A 25,052-nucleotide genomic window follows, 5' to 3' on the forward strand; every position below is an offset into this window, starting at 1 on the left:
ATGTTGTAAAAGCAATGAGATTGCGTCGGATGTGGTTATCCTGGATGACCGAGATTATTGTGGCTCAGGTTGACCTTTGGCAGGCAATATTCAGCCATATCTTGGAAAGCAGATTTAGACTGGTGATCCTTAGCTAGAGGAAAATCCTTACCTACGTTCTTTTCTCGATTTGGTTATGTTTTTTTCTTCTTCTTTTTGGGAGTGGGAGGGGAAGTGTACTGTACAAGTGAGACCCCAAACTGTGTGTAGTTTGTGATCATGTAATCAACTGGGAACTAAAAAGATGCTAATTCGATTCAAGAATAGTGTTGAAACTAAGAAAAGCTGCATTAACACCTTTCTAATACTCAGCTGATTATAATAGTGTATGATTGCTTGTGTGGATTTGTTTGTTTGTTTCACTTCGCAGTATATGTACTTGTTCCTCAAACCACAAACTAATGCATATAAATATCTACAGTATAATTTGCAACCCCATTTTCTTGTGTATCGTAATTGAGTGGCTATATCATGCATTTTTTTTCTTTCAGTCAAATGGTTGAATTTCATTGTCACTATTCTTGAGTGAATGTCCAGGCTTTTAAGCTCATTTTAATAACACTTCCCACATGACCATTACTACTCTGTAGAAAAATATATGGGTGCCATCTCTCTACAGTGGCACAGGACCACCTACAGATAGCACATAACTTGTAGAAAATTTATATATTGTAAATAAAAATGACATTTTAGATTAATGACCTTGTGCCCCTCTTAATAATGGTGACTATGTGTCTGCGATTTCTGTCAGCTGTGTGTGCAAAGCTACATCTGCCTATTGTTTTGTACACTACTCAGCAATTTCTAGTTTTTCCATCAGAAAACTTTTCTATATCTACACTTCGGCCAATCTTGTTCTGGCAATTAACATTTTGAAGAAAAACACAGTGTGAAGTACGCTGATTTTTTTTTTCTGAATGTGACTTTACACTCTAACTGAGGAGAGTCAACTTTTTTAACCAAAGAACAAAGAAACTGCATCTAACATATCAACATTGCCTGCAACATTAATCTAGGTGGAGTGGTGAAAATGTGTATGAAAGGGTACGGTAAGGCCACAAAAAAAAAATGTTGTATTGGCGTAACATGAGATTTTCAAATAGGGTCGGGCGGGCGGATTTTTTTTTTTTTTTTTTTTTTTTTGCTACCTGTATTTTATGTGTAAAACTCATATTTAACAAAACCCCATTCGATAGAGAGGGTCTGTTGCATCCAAAGTTTGTTATATCAACGGTTTAAAAGCCGTCACGACATACTGGTCAGAATACGAACGAACAAATTCCTGGGCTAAATCACCCAGCGCCACAGACAAATCGATTCTCCGAATAATATTAAATAAAATCTTCGAACCGGACGTGCCGGTCGCCGACACGCTGTACTGCGCAGCCATTTTCCAACATCAGCTGTTGTTGTTGTTGGTTTTTTTTATAATTCGCAAACCCGTATTGCGCCCTCTCTCGGTAAAAACGATGTATTTCCTTTTTTTTTTGTTGAAAAGTTCAGGGTCGGGGGTTTTTTTAGTGTCGGGCGGGTTACGCCAATACAACAATTTTTTTTTTTGGCCTAAGCTACATATGGTAATCTACAACACAACATGATTTGGCCTTAACTTGCAAAGAACAAAGACAAAGGTACCCCACATGAATGCAACAAACACAACCCAAGTAACAAGTAACAAGTAATTGGTAAAAGCAAGGAGGGCGGCCTTGATATCAGGAGGTTGGGCCATACCTGGCTTAGGCCTGGCGTGGTGAGAGAAATCTTGTAGGTGGCCTATATCCCAAGAGGGATGATAGGTGTGAGTAAGTTAAAGGACAAGTCCACCTTCATATACATATGGATTGAGTGAATGCAGTAATATTAGTAGAACATGTCAGTGAAAGTTTGGGGAAAATCCGACAATCCGTTCAAAATTTTTATTAAGTATCTGAGCAGTCACCGCTGGATGAGAAGACTACTACAGTGTATGATGTCAGATGTGTAGAACGATACAAGGAATATATTAATAGAATTTCACAAAATTTTATTTCTTGAAAGAAGTGCAAATTTCCTCGACTTGTCACTTATGTTAAGGGTAATACATGTATTATTCCCTCTGCCTTCTGAAAGAGGCAAGTCAAGTATTCTTTTATTATGTGAGAAAAGTGAAAATATGTTTAATTTTCTTTATATTTTCTTTATACATTCTACACATGTGACATTACAGGCTGTAGTATTGTTCTCATCCAGCAGTCACTGAGCAGAAATCTCAAAAATTCATAATTCTTGAACGGATTGTCCGATTTTCCTCAAACTTTCACTGATGTGCTCAACTAATATTGCTGCATTTACTTAATACACATGTCTGTGAAGGTGAACTTGTCCTGCAAATGCAGTTTCACGATAGTGTAAAAGCTTAAAAACTCCAGTACCATGGGGATACCATGGTGCAGCTCACTTATATTCGAGAATCTTCTTGACGAATTGTGCAGAGCTGTATCGCTGATCTCTATGTATCTACACACAAAGAGGAAGAATCTTAAACCGGATTGGGTCATTACTGATGAGCACATGCTTCAATGCACATTTTCACCTTCATTACCTGATACAAATGGCTAGGATTCATAATTATGACACGGGTACAAATATAAAAGCAACTTTTATTCAATAATCTCAATCCAAGGAATATCTCTGATGAATCCAAAAACATCTGAAGAATACATTTATGGAGATGAAATAGAATAGAACATGCATAATTGGGCACTTAAACATGAAAAAATAGACTTCATAGGATTAGTAGTAGTATTAATATTTGCAAAAGTACTGTTCTGTAAATAAATCAATGCACAAGGTACTACATATACACGTACAGTATCAACTATACCATAATTACATTGTATCTCAGTTCTATCATAAGCTTACTGTTCTAAACTAGCACTTTTTGTGACTCAGATTTGAATAACCCTCCGATAGCAATTTGACAGAATATGATTTCATTCCTACTGTTCCAATATCCCTCTGTTCTCCCCCCCCCCCCTTTCTCTTTGCTTGACTTTTGCTGTATTAAACATGATTTACACATTCTTCACTATAACTGCAGCAAGTTGGTCACATGTTCTTGAGGTTCTTCCATATCTACAGTCTTTGTAGTACATGAACAAACCTCTCCTTTAAGCCATATCTAGTCACAGGTGAATCATCACAATATGTGGCAGAAAAAAAAAAAATTGGTAATGTATATACCACATGAGTCTGACTTACCAAAAAATATGCCCAACTGCTTAAAGTGAGGTTATCTAAATAACATAAAAATACAATGTATATAAGTTTCCAGAAAAAAAAAAAAAATTCGTGATTACATCTTAAAGGGGCATAGTCCCGGTTGTGTAGAGGGCGCTGTTGATGATACTGCCGATCACCGTTAGCATTGATACGAAGATTACCGAAGTTGAGCTGTCATCAAGAGTAAAGTGCGTAGGTGTTGCTAAGTAACATTGTCTTCGTTGTCTTCTCTGCGCATCGCGCAGTCTTGTAGTAATGCCAGGGTGCGTGCATATGTGCTTCTTATTATGACATCACAAAAGAAGTTTGCTAAAGCTGTCATCCCCCTCAGCCGAATCACGAGCCGAACTGTGATCGGACCACTGACTACAGTGAATCGGACTTCTTCGGACTCGGGGAAAGTGGGCCAAAGCGTAAGCGCCAAAGAGGAGTCGATAGCGTAGGTCTCTATAGGAAACTTGCGCCGTGCGCCCGTGTACGCATTTGACTAAAACACCGGGACCATGCACCTTTAAATGTCACACTTGTGTAGGGCACATTCAGTGTGAATTTTGTCAATTGTGAAATATGCCATGGATAAACTCTCTACATTCAACAGACCGAAAGTGACGCAAAAGAAAACTTGTGAAGTGCAAGCTTTTTCTAGTGGCAAGTTAAACAAAACATAGCTCATTTGCATTTATAGGATGAAAGATAATGGGAACTTATGAAGGAGTGAATCATTAGAAACTAGTTTTCATATGTTCATATTCTAACTGGTTTGTGGATGACATTTAATAGTCTGAAAGTTAGGCAAGGAAATGTTCCGGATGCATTGTGGGTCTACATTTATTATGAAAACAGGTTACCTAAAAGTTCGGCAAGGACATGTTCTGGATGCATTGTGGGTCTACAGTTATTATGGAAAAAAAAAAGGTTTACCTAAAAGTTAGGCAAGGAAATGTTCTGGATGCATTGTGGGTCTACATCTATCATGAAAACAGGTTACCTAAAAGTTAGGCAAGGAAGTGTTCTGGATGCATTGTGGCTCTACATTTACGAAAACAGGTGCCTTAATGAGTAACTGCCTATGTGTGGGAGGAGTACATACTTTGATACAGTGTGCATTACATGTACCTTACTTGACATTAAAGATGCTAAGTGAAATTGTCATGGCACAAGATTCAATCAGGATAAAGAAGGCAATATGCAAAGGCAGATTATTGCATTTACAGACATGCATAGTTAATGTCTGGCATTACATGAACAATGCAATTTCTAAATAAAAGATTCTAACACACTTTCTTGCCAGGAAAAAAACAAACAAACAAACAAACAATCAATGATAATTATAGATTTGTCATAGACTCTGGCACAAAAGTGTCAGTACGTGCATATTCATACACTTGGCAACTACTGCTACAGAAATGACAAGGAAAAGAATAAAGCCTGCATATTCATGAAACCAAATATATATTTAGCTTATCCACAAATATTAATCTACTAAAAGTCTCAAGAATTTACAAACCAAAGGTAGTTTTTTTTTTTTTTTTTTCAGGTAAAGGAGACACAAGCACACAATGTAGAATACAATATGAAATAGCAAAATCCTTGAGCAATACATAACCTTATGCAAATATTTCAGTAGTTTATATTAGAGAGGAAATTACGTCAATACCTCAAATACATGAGAAATATCAGTTGTACTATTGCAAGAGGTGTTGAATTCCCGTAGGTTACTATGATGCTGTATAACAGGCTACTCAATTTATTCAGCACTTAAGGCACCCTGATGATAATGGCAGATATTAGTTTTGATTACATTCAAATTGATGAAATTCAGTGATGAAGTTTAGATTATATTACCACAAAGAATAACACCCAAAATATGATTTATACAGAGCAGAACCAAGACATACCCTGATACTCTTTGATTCAAACAACAGGTGAATAGAATATTACAAAATGCTGTTCAAATGCACAAGAGGACCCTGCAGAACACGGCACATTGCAATGTGACCACCAAAAAAGAAAAAAAAATACACTGGCTACTAGGATAATGAAACCAGGCACAGGTGTCTGACATACACTGGTTAATACTCTGCAGATGTTAGGAGAGGGGCCAACATTAAATCATCCACAGAAATTGTGCCAAAAGACAAGTTTCTTCTGTGGTATCCATGGAAACCATATATAATTCATGGTATCTGTAACTTGTTCTACATATGACAAAAAGACGAGCTTTGAATGTAGCGATCACCAAAACCACTTTGCATCTCATAGCACCATGGCAACAAACCGCTGATTCCTAGAGAAGAGGGTGGGTGGAGTTCATGTTGAGGTATCAGCAGAGACCATCCCATAGATGATGGTAGACAGGCTGAGGACGAGGAAGATGATGCTTGCCACAAGGAGACATGTTGCCTGGCAACGAAAAAGAAAAACAAACAAACAAAACTAATCTGACCAAATACCTGTAATCATCTGACACTGCATATTCTAAGATGAAATCTTCAAAATGAAATCTTTCCACTTCTTTTTACTTCTTCTTTGAGAGAGAGAGAGTGATTTGTAATTCCCAGGAAACATACAGATAGATAGACAGATAGAAAGGCTACTAGATAGATAGATAGATAGATAGATAGATAAATAAATAGATAGATAGATAGATAGATAGATGGACAGATAGATATATAGATAGATAAATAGATAGTCTTAGATAGATAGATAGATAGATAGATAGATAGATAGATAGATAGATAGATAGATAGATTTAGACAGAAAAATAGATAGATTGTGGATAGATAGGCAAATGGATGAATAGATATATACAGATGAACAGATGAATAGGTTGATAGACAGACTTAGATATAATCATAGATGTAATATGAAACACTGATATGAGTAGAGAGATGGGTAGATATATTACTCCACATATAATCTAATGGATAAATTGCTAGGACTGAAAGACAGAAGATCGAAAGATAACAATAAGAGCAAGTTGTCAGAATACTTAGACAAGAGAATTATGTACATCTTCAATCATTCATTTCATCCAATACTTCAATCTCAATCTGTGGTCAGAGGTGATAGAGGACAGTTTTGATTGCAGTTTATTGGAACAGAATTTGATATTTGACACATCATTCATCATCAGCCATCCACTCCCCCCCCCCCCCCCCCCCCCCCCCCCCAATCCTCTCTAAGCTACAACAATTCCTTGACATCTGTGACACTGCCAGAGCACATTATGTTCCTTTGAAGAGATTATCACATTTTGTGTGTGCCTTTTAAGCCCTTCAGTTCATGACATAATCTGTCTCATTTAGTAGAAGTACAAGGTCTCAGTGTGCAAGGAACCCACAGTAAAGGGGGGGGGGGGGGGCATCGGGTGTGTGCCCCCTCTTTTTTTTCCGTCAAAACAAAATAAATTTAACCCCACCCACCCCTTTAATTTTGTAAAGGCATCTCCCCTTTACGGAATTCCTGGATCCGCCCCTGAACCCACGCAGGCAAAGTGCTGAAGTTGGCAACATTTGCCATTCCTAAAACATTTAGGGGAATGTAAATGTGTACACACGTTACTTGAACACTGACTGCATTTAAGATGCATTCTTGAAGTACATGACACATTTTCATTCAATTTCAATTCAGTTTAATTTATTCAGCATAAAAAACAAAAATGAATAAAAATGAAATGAAATAAACAAAAAACTACATCATACACACAATTAATAGGAAGTACACAGAACACAAAAAATTAAAAAACAACAACAAAGTGTGTACACATGTAAATGCATCACAAATTTTTAAAAAGAAAGTTGGAACCTCTTTGAAGCTATAAGTGCTTAAGCCTATTCATATGAATTCTGTAAACAGGCATTAGGTGTTGTTAGTCTCTCTCACCAGGATCTTTGGTCTGGAGTTGAAAGGTTCACGTCCCAGTTTGAGGTAGAATAGGGATGGCAGGAAGAACACCAAGCTTGTTGAGGCAGTGGCACCTACAGCAAAATAAAACAAGTGATGACAAAACTAATGATTTCTTGATTGAAAGATGAGATCTAGTGGCATGGCAATAGGTGCACATACAACATTAAATTAAGGAAACCATGAGTGAATGCAGAAAAGCAAGTACAGCAGCACCTTTGTGCCATTTTGAGTGAATTCCCAAAGGCAAATCATGACTTATTGATAGTCAACCTATATCAAAATGAAATCCCATGCGCACTTTAAAATTGACACCTTGATCAGGTGATACACCTGAAAAAAAAAATCCTATTGATTCTGCTTGTAATATCTTTTTATCTATTGCTGTCCAATATCCTGCATCATGGGAAAAGTCCAAATTTGTACATATTATGTATCACAAGAAATACGCTTTGAATCTTTTGGTAGGCACACTACATACCAATGACTCCTCATTTGAAATTATCTGAGAGGTGCTACAACACTGTGACCATTACAAAGAGGCAGAGCTTCTTGTCATAGTTATTGATGATAGACAATGAAATGCACAAGGAAGGCAGTTCTAGAACACAGGTTAACACATTAGCCACAAAAATCAGATTTTCATCATGAACTAGGTTTAGGAGAGAATTCACTTCAGATGAGACAGCTACTCTGTAGTGACATACAGACACACACGCACACACACACATACACACACACACACACACACACACACACACACACACACACACACACACACACACACAGAAGGGAAATACGGACAGTATGGAATAAATGATCACTTGAATCTCATTCAGTTATCCAACAAGGCATCCTTGTCATTTTGCACTGATACGCAAGGGGGGCAGTTTGAGCAAAAATTTGACATCCACTAGCACACATTTTTTTTTCTTTTCTTTTACCCCATTGAGGACAAGTCCCAAGTTTACTCGGGCAAGTGTCTATGGAAAATGGGTGTTGTAGCAAAATCAGACCATCCTCAATGGGTTAAGGTCAACATCCCATCACGTTTGCACATCAGGACTACCATGTGGTATACAATTATAAGACAGCATGCAGACCATTCTCTGCTGTCATAACAAATCTTTACAATAACATTCTGATCATGACCTGAATGTCCAATTTCTATTCACCAAACATTGAACAGTGGTCTTTACAAACATACTGGGTATAATAGGTAGACCCTGTGAATCACACATGCAGAGGGCTTACTGGGGAAAAAAACTAGAAATGTCACTGAAGGTAATTAATAGCCCACTTACATTGTACATGCAGTAACATCTCTCTACTGGTATGCTAGCACGAATAATAAACAGCAAACTAATGTGCTACTACAATGGCATCATAATTTCCAATACTTCTGAAAAATATGTCTTGCACAAATGGACATCAAAATCACCATGCGTGCCAAATTTCTTCTGAATTGCTTGTGTGCCTTGTACAATTTTACATTGAGCTCAACATGCGTGCCAAATTTCATTTGAATCGCTTAAAAACTGGAGAAGGCAGTTTGCAAGCATGTGCAACAGACTGATCACCCACCCAACCAGAAAAAGATTCTTTTGTACCCACTTCAAACTTTGTTTGGCGGGGGTATAAAAAAAGGAGTTATTCGAGCTGACTGTCGGGTGATGTATGGAAAAATGACAACACCTACCTGTAATGCCAAATATTTGCGTGATAGTTGGTACACACAGGGCCAGTGTGCAGACGACCGACAGGAGAAAGAATGTGGAGAGGAAGTGACGTATCCATGAGAACCTTGAGTACGACGGAAAGGCCGTACCGAAGATCATGAGCAGGGCGATCCTTCCCTGTGGGGTGGGTGAAGTTATTCCAATTTAATTTCTTACCTGCACGATTGCTCGCTGCAATTCATCTTATGAGAATTTGTTGCATTCAAAAGTCAATGATGGTCACACGAATGTCACATTTGCACAAGAAATTAACATTGTTTTATGCTCATTATTGAGAAATTAACACTTACTATCATGAGGAATGGATTCAAGGAAAACAAAAAAGGAATCTTAGCATTGTCACCATCATGTATCGCTAGACCAGAGGTGAAGTCTAACTAATTGACTTTTTGTCGCATTCGAAAGTCAATGATGGTCACACGAATGTCACATTTGCACAAGAAATTAACATTGTTTTATACTCATTATTGAGAAATGAACACTAATTACTATCTGCAAAAACGGATTCAAGGATCGAAAAAGGAATCCAAGCAATGTCATCATCATGTTATCACCAGACCAGAGATGAAGTCTAACTAATTGACATGGCACTTGTAATACCCTGTGACACCAATTATCTTTTTTTTTTAAACAAAAAATCTTCCACAAAGTAAACAAGGAGAGGGAGCTATTTCCTTTCCATTATGATGAAAACAGGGTAAGAAACTCTCAAAAGAAAAGGCTTCTGACACTTGCTTCACAAAACCATTGAGGAGAAATGATTGACCTCTTACCGGATAATGGATGATGGGTACAGTGAAGACAATCGCTATGACAACGGCTATTCTCACAATGAGGATGAGCATGTCATCTGGATTATACATGCTGTATCCATAGAGGACCTCACTGTTGATGGCATCTGAAAACACCACAAAATGCCCAACATGAGCATCATTAGACTCCTCAAGGTAGTATTCCATGAGCTCTTTGGGTTTTTTTTTGTTTTTTTGTTTTTTTGTTTGTTAACTAGAATATCCTTGACAATGAACAATATCAGCATCATCACTGAGTTCATATGGGAGCATTAAAGGAGCTTTTTGGCTTTCACCCGTAGTTGCAGTTTGTTTGTTTGTATACTTTTGACAATGCAGAACATGTTATGGTCATGCCAAGATTGTTGTGCAATAGAGTTTCTTCTGGCATTCAACTGCATACCATTAGCTGAAACAGTCCAGATACATACATGTACGTACTCTAAATCAGAAATCTACAGTGTATATTCTGAGTGCTGGATTCTAAGTGCTATGATCAACCAGTACTAAGGGTCATCTGTGCATGCAGGGAAAAATACACCTTTTCTATTATAAGGACCACAGTTGCAACCAAAAGTTCAGTTTGCTGTGATAGCGAGTGTTGCGATATCTGGTTACGTCTTGCCTCAGCTGCCTATCTGCAACTAATATTCCCACCAGCTTTGGCCCTTGAATGTCATGAGAGGTCAAGGTACAAAGAGTTCCCCTTACACTTTAAACACTCACTGTCAGGTTCTGGACATAATTTAAAAAGGGCCTGGATAGTATTAACCTTGTTGCATTTTTGATTGCCTATTACAGTGCACTTCCTGTATTTCATGGTGCACGCCAACTTTATATTAGTGAAGTTAACAACTCATAAACATATTGCCATCCACAACAAAGGTACTGTACATTATCTTTAAGGTGGGAAATCATTACTTTTTTTTCCTGAAAAGGAATGATGCTGAAATCTCAGTCTCCTGTTGTCACTATATCGCAAATTCAATCCCTAATGACACTGTCTCGCAAGACTCAATGTGTGAATTTTGCACTAGAAACAAAATATATGGCTTACACAGTTATCTCAGGTCTACACTGTCACAGTGTACAGCAGCCAAAGATTCAACATTCAGTGTTAGTATGCCAGATACTGAGTTACTTCTTAATCTGCTGGCATTTCTGACTCTCATGCTACCGCCTTTTTGTTTTTTCACACATGGGATGTCAAACCTGTAGCCTAACAACTATAAGAAACTGAGACTAAAACACATCTAGCTAGCACCTAGCATCCACCGAACATCCGAGATATGACAGTTAGTAACATGAAAGAAAATTTCATATTCATATGTATACAGCAGACATGCATGTCATGGACATCATCCCTGATACTGTGTGATAAAAATCAGTCTGCCTGTCAACCTGCATTTCAACAGTACAGTGGCATTTTGTCTATAAGCCTGCCCTACACTTTCCATTCAGTGGTTGCCCTACACATCTTCGACTGTACTAGAAAATACTGGAAGCAGGTCTCACCGTAGAATGTTAGATAGCCAAACAGCGACGCTATCATGTACAGGGAAAAGCAGATACCGATGGATGTTATGGCCACATTCTGCATTCTCTGTTTGCTTGGCCTGTGTACATAAAACAATGAAGTCAGTCAAAACAGCCATTATCAATTAACATCTGTCTTATGTTAAACTCAACTGTAAGCTAAATCTCACTGTTCAGCTTCATCTAGGACATCACATGACAATCTGTCAGGGTTTTTTTTTACATCCTACTAAATTTTACTTTCAGCTGATTGTGTTACAAATGACAATGCAACACTTGTTAACCAAATAGCAAGCAGAAAACTAACCATACTGCTTCTCAAGCGAGAGCTCCACTTACAAAGTTGGCTGTAAAGAAATCCAAACTTACTTGGACAGCTCTGCATAGATTGGTAGAACTGCAGTGTGACACACAAAGGAGAATGCCATTGTGGGTATGGTGTATGCCGTCTGCAAAAAACAAAAACAAAAACAAAAACAAAAAGGAAAATATTGTGTACAAATGTGCCACAGGAAGATGGAAGATGGAACAGCCTATGTTCATTAATTGACAAAACATACAGTGTAGTTCTCAGAAGGTATAAAAATTCATCTTCCACCATTTGGAATTTGCTTGCAGTACATTGAAAGGCTCTACCAAGAAAATTGTCAGGCTGAAGCCACTTGCCAGGGCCCTGTTGCATAAAACCCTTACCGCTGGACTTACCGCTCCTTTCCAGCGGTATGTCTTCAAATTAGCGGTAAATTTTAGAATCCTTGATGCTGATTGGCTGTGATGCCTAATTTTGACGGTAGTTACCATTGAAATTCAACGGTAAGTTTTATGCAACGGGCCCCTGGACAATGAGTTGTTGTGAAGTATTTAGAGATCAAAAGTGTGAGATAATAAAAGGTGGTGTACCCGACTTCTGTTCCTGAAGCGCCATCCTCATTCAGCAGTGGGTAGGTAGAGCCTTATATTAGTACATGATGATCAAAACGTGCCCTAGCAGTAGTACTGAATTGCATACAGTTATATTAACAAGAGACCCGCGGGTCTAGCGCTCACCTGAGTATCGCAAGTTCACCTTTCACGCAGTCACTAATCTAAATTATTCACAGCTCTACCAAAATTTGACCAGGCATTCTGAAGTAGAAGATGAAAATGTACAATAAGGGCCCAAATTTTTAAAGATTCCTTAATTTGGGGAATTGGGGGCCCCCTGGGGCCCTCTGGGTGGGGCATGGTGCCCATTTTGATAAATTGAGATCCTGACCCCCTAAGGATGCTACCTGCCAAGTTTGACGAAAATCTATCATGAGGTTTTCAGGAAGAAGATGACAATGTACGATTCAGGCCCCCATTTGGACCTTCCTAACCAACCCCCCCCCCCCCCCCCCCCCACCCCTGCCCCCAAGAGGGGCACCCCTGGATCTCCTATGAACAAACTCGAAACTACAGTCATTAATGTACTCACTCATAGTATTATCTTAGCTGTATAACTTCTGATTCTAGAGAAAATTTTTAACGATTCCTTCATTTGGGGGGTTTGGGCCCCCCTGGGGGCCCCCTGGGTGGGACATGGTGCCCATTTTAACAAATTGAGATCCTAACCCCTTAGGGATGCTACCTGCCAAGTTTGGTGAAAATGGGTCATGGGGTTCTAAAAAAGAAGATAAAAATGTACAATTTAGGCCCCATTAGGACCCCTCCTCACCTCCCTCCCCTGGGTCCCAAGGGGGGCACCCCTGATTCTGCCATGAACAAACTTGAAACTGCAGTCATCAATGTACTAACTCATAGTATTAACTTAGCTCCATCACTTCTGGTTCTAGAGAAGAAGATTTTTAAAGATTCCTTAATTTTGGGGGATGTGGGCCCCCTGGGGGTCCCCTGGGGGCCCCCTGGGTGGGTCATGGTGCCCATTTTAACAAATTGAGTTCCTAACCCCCTAGGGATGCTACCTGCCAAGTTTGGTGAAAATGGGTCATGGGGTTCTCAAGAAGAAGATGAAAATGTACAATTTAGGCCCCATTAGAACCCCTCCCCACCCCCCTCCCCTGGGTCCCAAGAGGGGCATCCCTGATTCTGCCATGAACAAACTTGAAACTACAGTCATCAATGAACTAACTCATAGTATTAACTTAGCTCTATCACTTCTGGTTCTAGAGAAGAAGATTTTTAAAGATTCCTTAATTTTGGGGGGTTTGGGCCCCCCTGGGGGCCCCCTGGGTGGGTCATGGTGCCCATTTTAACAAATTGAGTTCCTAACCCCCTAGGGATGCTACCTGCCAAGTTTGATGAAAATCGGTCTTGGGGTTTTCAAGAAGAAGATGAAAATGTAAAAAGTTTACGCACGACGCACGACGGACGACGGACGACGGACGACGGACGACGGACGACGGACGACGGACGACGCACGACGCACGACGCACGACGGACGCCGGACGAAGGGCGATCGCAATAGCTCACTTGAGCCTTTGGCTCAGGTGAGCTAACAAGCTGCATATGATTCACCCTTGCTCGATGGATACTGCTATGGTCCAATACATTGAAATCGATGTAATTTATTATAAACCATTATGTAGCAACCACAAGTGGAAATGCTCTGAGATTGCAATTACTTTTATTATCTTTTTTAGGTGATATTTCACATTTTTGTCCTTACCCAAATGAAATTGTGTTGTCACAGCATTACTTCAAACATTTCCTAGACGTAGGTCTCCATTTCTGAGCAGAAATCAATAGTTTCTGCAGTCATGTGGAAACTATATTTTACCTTCAATGCAGAAATTTTGAATGTTACTCTGTCATCATCAGGATCAAGCATTAGATCCAACAAAGGCATAAAATCTACTCATTCTGTGAGTAGACACTAAGTTATAATGGATATCAATTACAAGGTATACAACTACAAGGCCTCTTTGGAGATGTATTGCTACACAAGAATGTTGTCAAATCAAATGAGATAGAGTAGGAGGCATTCTTTCCATGAGTAAGAATCTTATGGAGTGGCAAATCAGAATTATACGGACATCAAAGTAAAAACCTGAACTCAGAAAGGATAAAGATTTGTCAGCAGATTTGTGATTTAAGATTTGACAGTTCTTGTTCGAATGTGGCAGTCCTGATTTGACTGTCCACATGATGCATGTCGGACAGCAAAACTGGATGCTTACTATGCAGCCATAATCATCATGATGGTCATCAGGAATTATCATCCAAAGGGGCAAAACTAAATGACAATACAGCATTACCTGCAGGGTGATCGTGAAGAGCTTCGCCCTACACTCTGAGGCATTCGCGTGATCCTGGTAGGCTTGGACTGCAAATTCTCTGGCCACACTGTACCCCTCCCGCATAGCTGCCAAGTCCATCCCAGTGGAATTGTGTCCCGGCTACACCGGGATGGGGCACGGAAAACCAAACTTCTTGAAGATGATCTGGAAGATCACAATATTAGCGTGTACATTGGATCTTGGCAAAAAGTAGGTCCCATACAGTTGAAATCTTACCAGTTGTCATGGTGGCCGTACTATCTTATCGATTTTATCGTTACAAACATGATATTCACAAACACATACAAAGTCATTTTAGCTCTGCAAAACAAGTTTATGTCAGCATTCCCTTCCTAGTTTGAATATTCCACTGAATAAAGATTAGTTTGCCTGCTATCCTTCCCTGAATCAAAGTACTTTTCACTCACCCTTAGCCATTCCTACTTGGAGTATCATAGCAGCATGTAATGATGTCTGAGATCCCCCATCCAACTGGCAATTTGCTAATAAATGCTACATTTTACAGCATGCTCCACTGCAGCCGAGTTTGCCTGAAACGTAGTGCGCTGTGAGTAGGAGAGATATTCTCCTGTTTTTCCTTCTTTGAATGCTAGTCTTGCTCCTTCCAGTCCTCGCTCCAGTGGACATGTAGCTACCACATGCCATCCTGACAGGCATCTGGTCAAGCAAGATCATGCCATATTTCCTGTCGTGTTCTACTACAGACAGCCTCCAAGTTTTGTTACAGCCTTTTACATTTTATTACGGCCTACCAGGTTTCTCATTAGCGCCCAGAATGCCTTGGCAAATTTTTTGACAGTTTTAAAATCTGACAGGGTATCTACAGCAATCACAGTCTGTTACGTTCGCACATTGTGTCCCCCCCCCCCCACAATTGTCTTCATCATGACCATAATTCCGAAGAAGCTAGCTGCATGGGTACAACACTTACGACTGCTGTGAAGAAGACCATACAGAGGATGGAGAAGGCACTCGTGTAGCCGAGGAAACCAATCTTGGGCAGACAAGCCAGGGGGAGGATGACGATTACGACGATGAGGAGGACCAGGTAGGTGCCATTCAGATACCAGGCACTACATGTAGACACAGACAAACAAACAATCTTAAGTAAAAACAAAAAGAAAAACAAAACAAAACAAAACAAATGAACTTAAAAGCAGTGATGGTTACCATTCTGCATGGAGACTGACTGTTTTGGACAAGTGCAGTTGGTTCTGTCTGCTTTTTTTAACATTTCTGACAAATACTATGATCAACGATATTTAAGATTTATCATTAACTCTTTAATTGAGCACTCTCTAGTCTGCACTTTGAAATGGGCTTCTGTCAAGTCAACATTACCATTACAGTTGAACCTCTTGTATCCGGACAAGTCGGGACCGGGGCTCATCCGGATAAGGGATTTGGCCGGATACGGGAAACTCAATGCTTTATACATGTGCATATACATACACATGTACTGATGTAGCCCATTGTAGTACCACATGTAGTGCATGTAATGTGCATACTGCAACCTTTTCATTGTTACATGTGAGAGGACTCAAGCGCATAATCTGTCCATGTTCTTGCGATGATTTGGGGATGTTTGGGGATGTTAAAATGTCTGAAGGTAAGCAATTTGGAAGGAAATTTGATGTAATGTATGTTAATCATGTTGGCAGTACTATGTAATTCATGTGTGTTTGTGTAGGAGTTCTCAAGGAGTTGGGAATCCCCCTTTCCTCCCGTAATTATTAAAAAAACAAAACAAATCACGGCGAGAATGCGTCCGTACAATAGAGAGATCCGGATAAAGGGAGGCCGGATAAGAGAGGTTCAACTGTACTTACTACTTTAGAAGATCCATCCCACCATTCCACGTAATGCTAAGGATAGCACTTACCATAAAGGTACAGACATGAATACTATTATAGTGACAATCAAAATGCATTAATGATGAATTTCTTTTGATACTTGTGCTTCTGGCAGAGTTGATTATGTCTTTGATACAACTGCTCACCATCAAGGTAAAAACAAAAGGACTACAGACACATATGTCAAAGGAAAATGCACAAATAATAGGATAACCGGACAATCTGTCACTGCTATATTTTAATAACCTGACTTGCCTATCAAGCTACTACACTGAACTTTCACTCACCTTCGGTCAAAATGTTCATGTGTGAATGCCTCAATCACTGCCGGCATTTCATTTTTCACTATGAAGAGATAACTGGACATTGCTGTGACATGAACAAGAAGAAAAGACACAATATCAACAATATGACCATGTAATGTTAGAATCTATAAAGAAGCTGTGCTCTTGCCAATTTGAGGGCTTACATGTACTTTAGTAACAAAGTCACATTAACAGCTTTAGGACCACAGAATTCATACATTGTACCTTAAAAATGCCCCCATGTTGAAAATCAATGTCAGCATGGTACACTTTACTACAAAGGAGATTCAAGAGCCGGGGTTTCAATTGGCTATGATAATTCAAATAGCTGTCAGTTTTTCTAGGGATGCACAAAAGTATTCAACAGGTGAATTTGAGCCTTTGATGATTGGAGTTTGATGCCATCATCTTTTGGGGAAATCTGAAGACTAATTTTGAACTCGAACATAATGTCTGGTATATTTCATTTGTTTATTCCTTAAATGAAATGAAATGCCATCTACTGATGAAACACATAAAACAATTTCAGTCAATCCAATCCAGAAATATGTACAAAAGTGTATCAGAGATGTGATGTTGTGAAAATGTTTGAAACTGTACCTGCCTGGAAAGCCAATTTTATCACTTTTCCAATTGATTTATGCCAATAATATTAACATGGTATAATATTTCGAAGCATAGCTCTTTTTATAATATAAATCAAGATGTCAAATTCGTATCTGGATGTGTCAAGGCGAGTACAATGTGTAATTTTGATTTTGACTTCATTAATCTTTGTGCAATTTCTAATTGTGCATTCCAATATCTTTACCATTATGTACCACTGGTCATCTTTTATAACTTGTATAAGGGATGGCAAAAAAGAAATTATTAACTGTAAGGCAGATCAAGTTTGACACATGCTTCAAGTACTGGTCAAACTCTCCAATGTAATTTCCCCTGCTTTTAGTGGGTCTTTGTGTTTGGAATCAGAATGCAACTGTCCTGCACAATGGAGTAACACAAGAACAAACAGACAACAAAACAAACCTCCAGTATTCTGAAGAAGAATCGAGCAGGCTGCCATTAGCTGAATTGAATAAAAACAAAAAGAAAGGAGGGGGAAATGGCAGTGAAGTTGACATCATTTTCCAATGAAAATAGTAATGCTTGAGGTGGAATCTCAAAGCATGCTCATTCATGATTGAACTTTCTAAATATTGATGTGAGTAGCTGAATTATTACAAGGCATGTCAGCACTTGTCATATTAATCAAAATTTCCTTGGACCAACCCTCACTGCCCTCTGTTCACGTACAGTAGTCAGTATGACATGCAATGGTAACAATTGACTTACTGTCTTCCAATGTAGAATGATAACTCATCTTACTGCTACCAGACTGAACTATACTGGAAATAAACAAAGCAAAAAAGCTGCTGAAAACTGCTTATCTAATAGTGCGAGCAAATGGAGTCAAATGGAGTCAAAAGGAGCCCGAGCTTTTGATGCTAGCAGAATCTTTGTAAGAGGCAAAGTGACAAACAAGTATGGAAAGCAATCATGTATAAGGATGACACACAACAAGTACGGTGAGGGGAGGGCTAGGGACACAGAAAAAAGAAAACAAAAGTAGTGGGTTAGAAGTCAAAGATTGCCCCTACATTGCATGATCCTTGGAATCATCACTGGCCCATCTCTGACTGTGTCTGCCAATCCCCTCGTTTAATCCCCTTCCTAACCTGTTGGGCTCCCCACCCTGTTGGGCTCTCTGCCTTTGACTTCTAACCCACCCCATTGTTTTGTTTTCTTTGTTGTGTGTCCCTAGCCCTCCCCTCACTGTACTTGTTGTGTACAGTCCTTACAATTGAGTATATTAATATAAGAACGACCCAAGTCCAATTTTTGGCCAAATTCAGTTTGACATGGGAAATTGTAGGTTATGCATGGACTCATCTTGTGTATAAATGATAAATCCTAATTACCCCCGGAAGTGCCTGAAATAAATGAGTTAAATCTTATATGAGTGTAAGAATGAAGGACTTGGGTCATTCTTACATTCATATTATAGCGCCCTCTCTCGTCCTTCTCTCATCTCTATAGCAGAATATCATGTATATGAATCAAAGAACGACCCAAGTCCATATGAATCAAAGAACGACCCAAGTCCATCACACAAAATGGCCTCTCCACAATTAATGTTAATGTTTATTGTCATAATAATATATGTTCTAATTTGTATATACAATGTTGCCTTCCCATCACAGTTAAATAGAATATTATTGGACAAACAAAAAAGATATTAAGTTTTTTTTAGTTTACTCGAAATGGTCTTCCATGGACTTGGGTCGTTCTTATATTCATATACTCAATTTATTGTGTGATTGCTTTCCCAACTTGTTTGTCATTTTGCCTCTGACAAGGATTCTGCCAGACTCAAAAGCTCAGGCCCCCATTGACTCCATCATACTGAGAATAGTGATAAAGCATCTTGAGAAGTAAATAGAGCTAACCTTGCCTGGAACACCAAGAGCTCTGTGACCTATATCTTCATATGACTTGTGACCTGTGAGATCACACATCTTGAGCAAGAGGTGGATAGAGTAGTTGGCTGTCACTGCCACAAACGTCAACATAAAACTGTAAAAAAGAAAAGAAAAGAAAAGAAAGAAAACTGTAAATAGCTGAAAAACAATGGTTAATGTGAAGGAAGAAGCTAGATGACTTATCTTACTTCACACCTCTCATACTTATCCATTTTGTTTTCACAGTAACAAAAAAAAAGTGCTTCTATCCTTATGCCATTTTTCCAAAGTCATTGAATGTGATATTATTTTTTTTTTAATGTGAGTACTATTCTATAGGTTAACACACACACAATAAAAATCATGCCTGAATCTTAAAATTATTAGATGTTCAACATGTATTGTAAATGTTTGTTTTGCATGAGTAGAGTTTGAAAATTGAGACATTGATTCCTTTGAATAAACTTTGTATAATCAGGGAGGTGGGCCCACCTCCCTGGTATAATGTACGTCAGAGCTTCAGCTGAAGTGGAATTTGCTATATTCCAGAGCAGTGAATTTCATGTGGTATATTGATTGATAACAAATTGTTATAAATCAATGGTGAAAAAATGTGTGCAAAATATTACTCTAAAAACACCAGAATTTTTGCTGTTATTGTAATGACAATAATGATCACAAATCTATCATAATCATTTTCACAATCAAGATCATCATGTCATTCTTATCAGTGACATCATCATTAAAATTAAATTCATAATCATTATATCATATCCCCCATACCTACACAGTGGTGGATCAGGCGGGGACGCACAAGGTGTGCCCCACTTTATCATTATTTAATTTTGTAAAGGCCCCCCCCCCCCCCCCCCAATTCGGAATTCCTGGATCTGCCCCACCTTCAAGTACCGGTATAGAGCATTTTTTAAATAGACACTGCAGTACTTTAATATCAAAATGGGAATCATAAACACCAGTAGTACAGATTATAATGCCATTTACATGTATGGCAGGGCTGATGTTTAGCTGCATGAGGTGACAAAAAGTTACACAGTGATAGCATGAAACAACCAGGGAGTTCAAGAATGAGTGCAAGGCTGAGATCACAGCCACCTGTGTCACCTCCCTGGTCATACCCAACTCCAGTCCGATAACAGCAGTCCTTATCACAGTTTATGTTTAATCAATTTGAAGGTCTGTTTGCAGCATGATTGAATACAAGTTGTGCATTACCTGTGTACGAATGGTGAAAACAACTTGTAAGAGGAGGGAGGTAGAGAGAGAGTACAATGTACACAAATGTTGAACTATCCACAGCATATACTTGTAGGATAATATAGAGGGTTGATAGTTGTCCATCTGTATTTTCATTACAGCAAACCAAGTGATATCAGAAACCTTGCTTTTATATAATGGTTTGCACCATAGCATGCAGTTGACAAAGTACAATACGTAGCTGGCATTTGGTTTCACATTGTTTCAGACTATAACATAACACATTCTTCATGATTCACAGTACTCAATGAAATGGGGGGGGGGAGGGAACAAATCTGCACTACAAAATAATCTGTTTACAAAACCTTTCAACAATGATGACATGCTGTATGTGCCTTGGCCAGCTGATACATTGGAATCACATTCAGGTTAAAAATGACAGCTTTCAAATTTGATAAATCTTTTTGCTCACAAAATGCGGCTGGACTTGCATTCCTCCCATTCATGGATGACAAGCTGTGCATAAATATCTATTTACTGAGAAAATCATTTCCTTTCCTCTTGCCGCCACAATACAAATTCAAATGGCAAAACTGCATACATTTTATGTGCAACCAGTAAATGGGGCATACTGTGAAAGAGATTTCAGATTGGTTGTTTTGAGAAGCTCATAAGCCATAACATCAGCTGATACTCTGACACAGAGAAGGTCATTCCACTTTTGTATCTTTAATTTGATTAAGTTCACTGAATTCTCTGGTAACTGTTCTGTTAAAGATGTAATTAGAGAGCACTTTCTTTTCTGTCAGGAGTAAAGAACAGTTTGTGCAGGTACACAGGATGAACTTTGCACTGTAAGCAATTTTGTCTAAGGTATTCCAATGTGTTTTGACATGGCATTAACAACACAACAATATTTATCTAGGATAAGCACGGCCAAGATCAGACTTTGTAAGACATTGAATTGGCACAGAGGCAGGTGCAAGAAATTGTTCATCTCATGGGATGAAATACCCTTGAATTGGTACAACACAGCATGATAATCAAATACAATGTACTCAAGCAGCCATTCAGACATTGGACTTGCGAGAGCAAACCTTCATAGCCTGGTTTAGAGAAAAGGTGGGCAATACAGTGAATAGATAGTGCAAAAAGCCTGGTCTCTAAAACCTGCCTTTGTTCTGTGTTCCTTTAAACAAAATACCTCAATTACTCCACGGCTGCTTTCTTGCACAACTATAAAAAAAGAGCCTATTGTAACTCTGACTTCTATGGCAATTGACTACACAAACTTGTGGTGGAAACCTGTCAAAGGACGATCTGGATCCCACTTCATGAGAGCTCTTTGTGTATCGTACAATGTATGACTTTGGTCTGGGCTTTGAAAATGAAGTCCTACTCTATCACCACCATGTACAATGTAAAAATGACCATGTGCAGCATCATGGATAGTTCCTGCTCTACATGTAGATTTATAAGCAGCATGGACCCAGCAACAACAATTGGGACTTACGACAATATACCTTTATCAGGTAAGGCAGCAGTGTCAGGAAAAATGTTTTTAAAAAATTTATTCACAGTATGCAATACAAAGACGTGACAAGACTATGTGTGAGACTGCTTTTGTTTGCTGATTTGTTTCCTTGATTTGAGGGTTTGAACCTGGAAGCTGCAGCAGACCTCTGTACAACATTAACTCATATTAAATCCTGAAAAAAGTGACAAGCTGAGTTAGATGCACTACAGGTTGGGTTTGTTTATCAAATGTGGATGACTATATTTGGATTATATTTAGGGCAAAATGATAACAATTATTTTGTAGTATATGAATATTAAAGCATGGACACTTTTGCCTCATGAACATTGATAAGTTACCCTTTTTATCTGGAACATTTTTTTAATATTATATAACATTTCATTTAACTGCAGGTAAATTATCCCCAGTCCATTAACAGAAAATATATTCAACATATTTCTTGCCTCTTTTTTGGCAAACACATTTTATACCTTGTTGTCTGATGTTTGCAAAAGTTTCAAAGGTAAACATAAATAGCCTCCAAGCTTTTGAGTCACATACCGATTCTCTAAGGAATCTGCACTGCAACATACAATGTAGCTTTGCTGATCATCATTTTAAATAAATAAAGAAATTTGTACACATAGCCTGAAGTGCAAATCATGACTACCCTGTAAAAGCACTGCCTGCATTACTACTTGCACATAGAAAATGTAGGCCAAATCAAAGAAGGAAATTGTTACATGGTCATAATAGTGACTCCAAATAAGAAAGAATTATGAACAAAAATGTCATACCTGAAGAGAATGATCCCAGATTGTGCCATGGCATAGGGCAATCCTAGAATACCACTGCCCAGGATGGCATTCATGAGATTGAAGACAGAGAGGCCAAATGAAGTGTTGCCTGCAACAGGACGTTTCACCCTCTCCAAACCGATTTCCTGTCATCAGGAAGAAATTGCACAAATTAAGGGCTAATTCAAGGTCTGGAGCCAGACATATCTTTGAAATTATAATGAATCGCACTTGACAATACATACTGTAAAACCAGACATTTTTGCCAGCATGAAACTTTTGCAAATTTTGCGAGGAGCCAAGGTCCACAAAAGTACAGTTGTAAAATGCATGCAAAAGTTTGTTTGTTTTTTTCCTACACGATATACTGAATGCCAGTGGCAATTTGTGGAAGCTTCATACCGCCAAAAAGGCCGTAAGCTCCAACTTGTGAAAGTTTCATGCCACGAATGTTTCTGGGTAGGTATGCCCTCTCAAACTTTATTTGAGTGTAATTTTATACCTTCAAAGGTAAATGAAACTAACTTGTAGGGTTTTTTTTCAACCTGTTGAGGAAGGAATGATTTTGCTACAGCACCTGTCCAAGTAGGTTTACTCGGAACTTGTCCTCAACAGGTTAATAGGCTCATCTTTTGATTATAAATGCAAATTATATTTGGTGTCAGCAAAACAATGATTATGATCCAAGTACCAACCTGTATTATTGCCATGATGGTCATTAAATATCAACATCACAAAATAAGGAATAATGTTTACTAATCTTGGTTTAGCATCAAATGATTTTACTGCTTAAAGGGTGTGTACAGTTCTGGTCGAGGTGAGGATTTAGCTTTTAACATTTTTAACATGCAGAAACCACTCTATGAGATGTCATAGAGCATGCCATGCAATTCTAAGGGGTATCAAAAGTTTATTTGATGACAATCGGTTTTGAAGTGGCCGAGATATCCAAAAACAAGGTGAAACAAAGATATCCTAATAAAGTTGGGGCATGTAGTCTTTTATTATTATCACTTTCTTGGACATCTCAGCCATTTGAAAACCAATTTTCATCAAATAAATGTTGAATCCTTCATAAAATATCATGCTCTTTCATATTTCATAAGAGGTTTCTCATTATCTCACTTAGGAATATAGAAACCATGAATCCCCACCTCAACCAGTTCTGTACAGCCCCTTTAAGAAGTGGATTTACTGATCCAGCAAGATATTTGTATTACAGGTCTAATTCATAAAATTTAAATTAATCCAGTAGCCTCTATCCAACAAGATAGTTTTACAGGGGATTACACTTGGCTTTCATGTTCAGCCTCTCAGACGGTTTATTGAAAATAAAAGTAACACTGAATGCTGATTAATAGTCGATAAATCAGCATTGCCATTGATATATATGTGTACTGTAAAACTGATAAAAGTGGAAATTTTTGCGGTGTGGAAATTTTCATGCATTTCGCGCAACCAACACGCTAGCGCGAAAATAAAAGCATGCCATATATGTTCCTGATTCCGTGGAATTAAAAACACACAAAATCCATCTTTCTATACCCGGCCGAGCGCAAAATATTACTTGCGTGAAAATATCCACTTTTACAGTAGATATCAAATCAACATCATGTCATGATTCGCCATGAATGATGATGTCATGATGATGATGATCATAGACAGTATAGTATTCACACAAGTTCAATTTCAAGTGTTCAAGTTGCGCTCCGAACTTAGCTAAGCGCAAGCTCATTGCACAAACATTAATTTACCAATAAACTGCCACTGCTACAGCATAGGCCAACAAAAATCATGAAATTTATATCATCATGCCATGCCATGACCATGATGAAAATATGTTATGTATGAAGACAGAGCCAGGATCTGAACACACATCGATGCGAAAAATTGCTTTAAAAATATCAACAGTTCAGCCCAGTTTGTGAGTGATTGTGACTTTAATTTAGCGTCTCATTAACCATGTTAACTCAAGATCAACTTGCCTTTCCAGTCTAGTTTACTGTTGGTGTAGGTAACTATACACACAGCCCTGTCGCTCATGTACACAACGCTTATTTCGCACGGTGTCTGGTTGGGCTGTTACTGTTCGTGTGAATGAATTCTTTGTAGTCGCTACATACAGAAAGGCCAGACGCAACACGGATAAGAACAAGTGGGACTGTTGCACGTCATACCTGTACGGAAGCAGAGAGAAGTGCAGTTTCTTCATTTCCTGCGTCTGTAACGTTACGTTGAAATGATTGGAAGGTGTCCTCATTGGCATCTTCAACTCGACCTGCCATTAATCGGTGACAATCATTCTTCGACTCCAT

The 25,052-nt window shown here is 38.6% G+C and overlaps 1 protein-coding gene across 1 annotated transcript; it reads right to left on the reverse strand.

The window, feature by feature from the left end:
* Positions 1-5,463: 5,463 nt before the first annotated feature.
* Positions 5,464-25,052, reverse strand: LOC139718205 (probable sodium-coupled neutral amino acid transporter 6). Its single transcript, XM_071629685.1, is given in 13 exon segments — positions 5,464-5,703; positions 7,186-7,280; positions 8,906-9,062; positions 9,719-9,843; positions 11,252-11,352; positions 11,642-11,721; positions 14,509-14,694; positions 15,482-15,623; positions 16,691-16,772; positions 17,738-17,777; positions 19,198-19,324; positions 22,738-22,883; positions 24,915-25,052. Coding segments are annotated over 13 exon segments (1,512 nt in total). The 3' UTR covers positions 5,464-5,610.

This window comes from Diadema antillarum, unplaced genomic scaffold (assembly GCF_040938485.1).
Source record: "Diadema antillarum isolate AM-2024a unplaced genomic scaffold, OU_Dant_1.0 scf00000091, whole genome shotgun sequence".
In the NCBI taxonomy this organism is placed as follows: Eukaryota; Metazoa; Echinodermata; class Echinoidea; order Diadematoida; family Diadematidae; genus Diadema; species Diadema antillarum.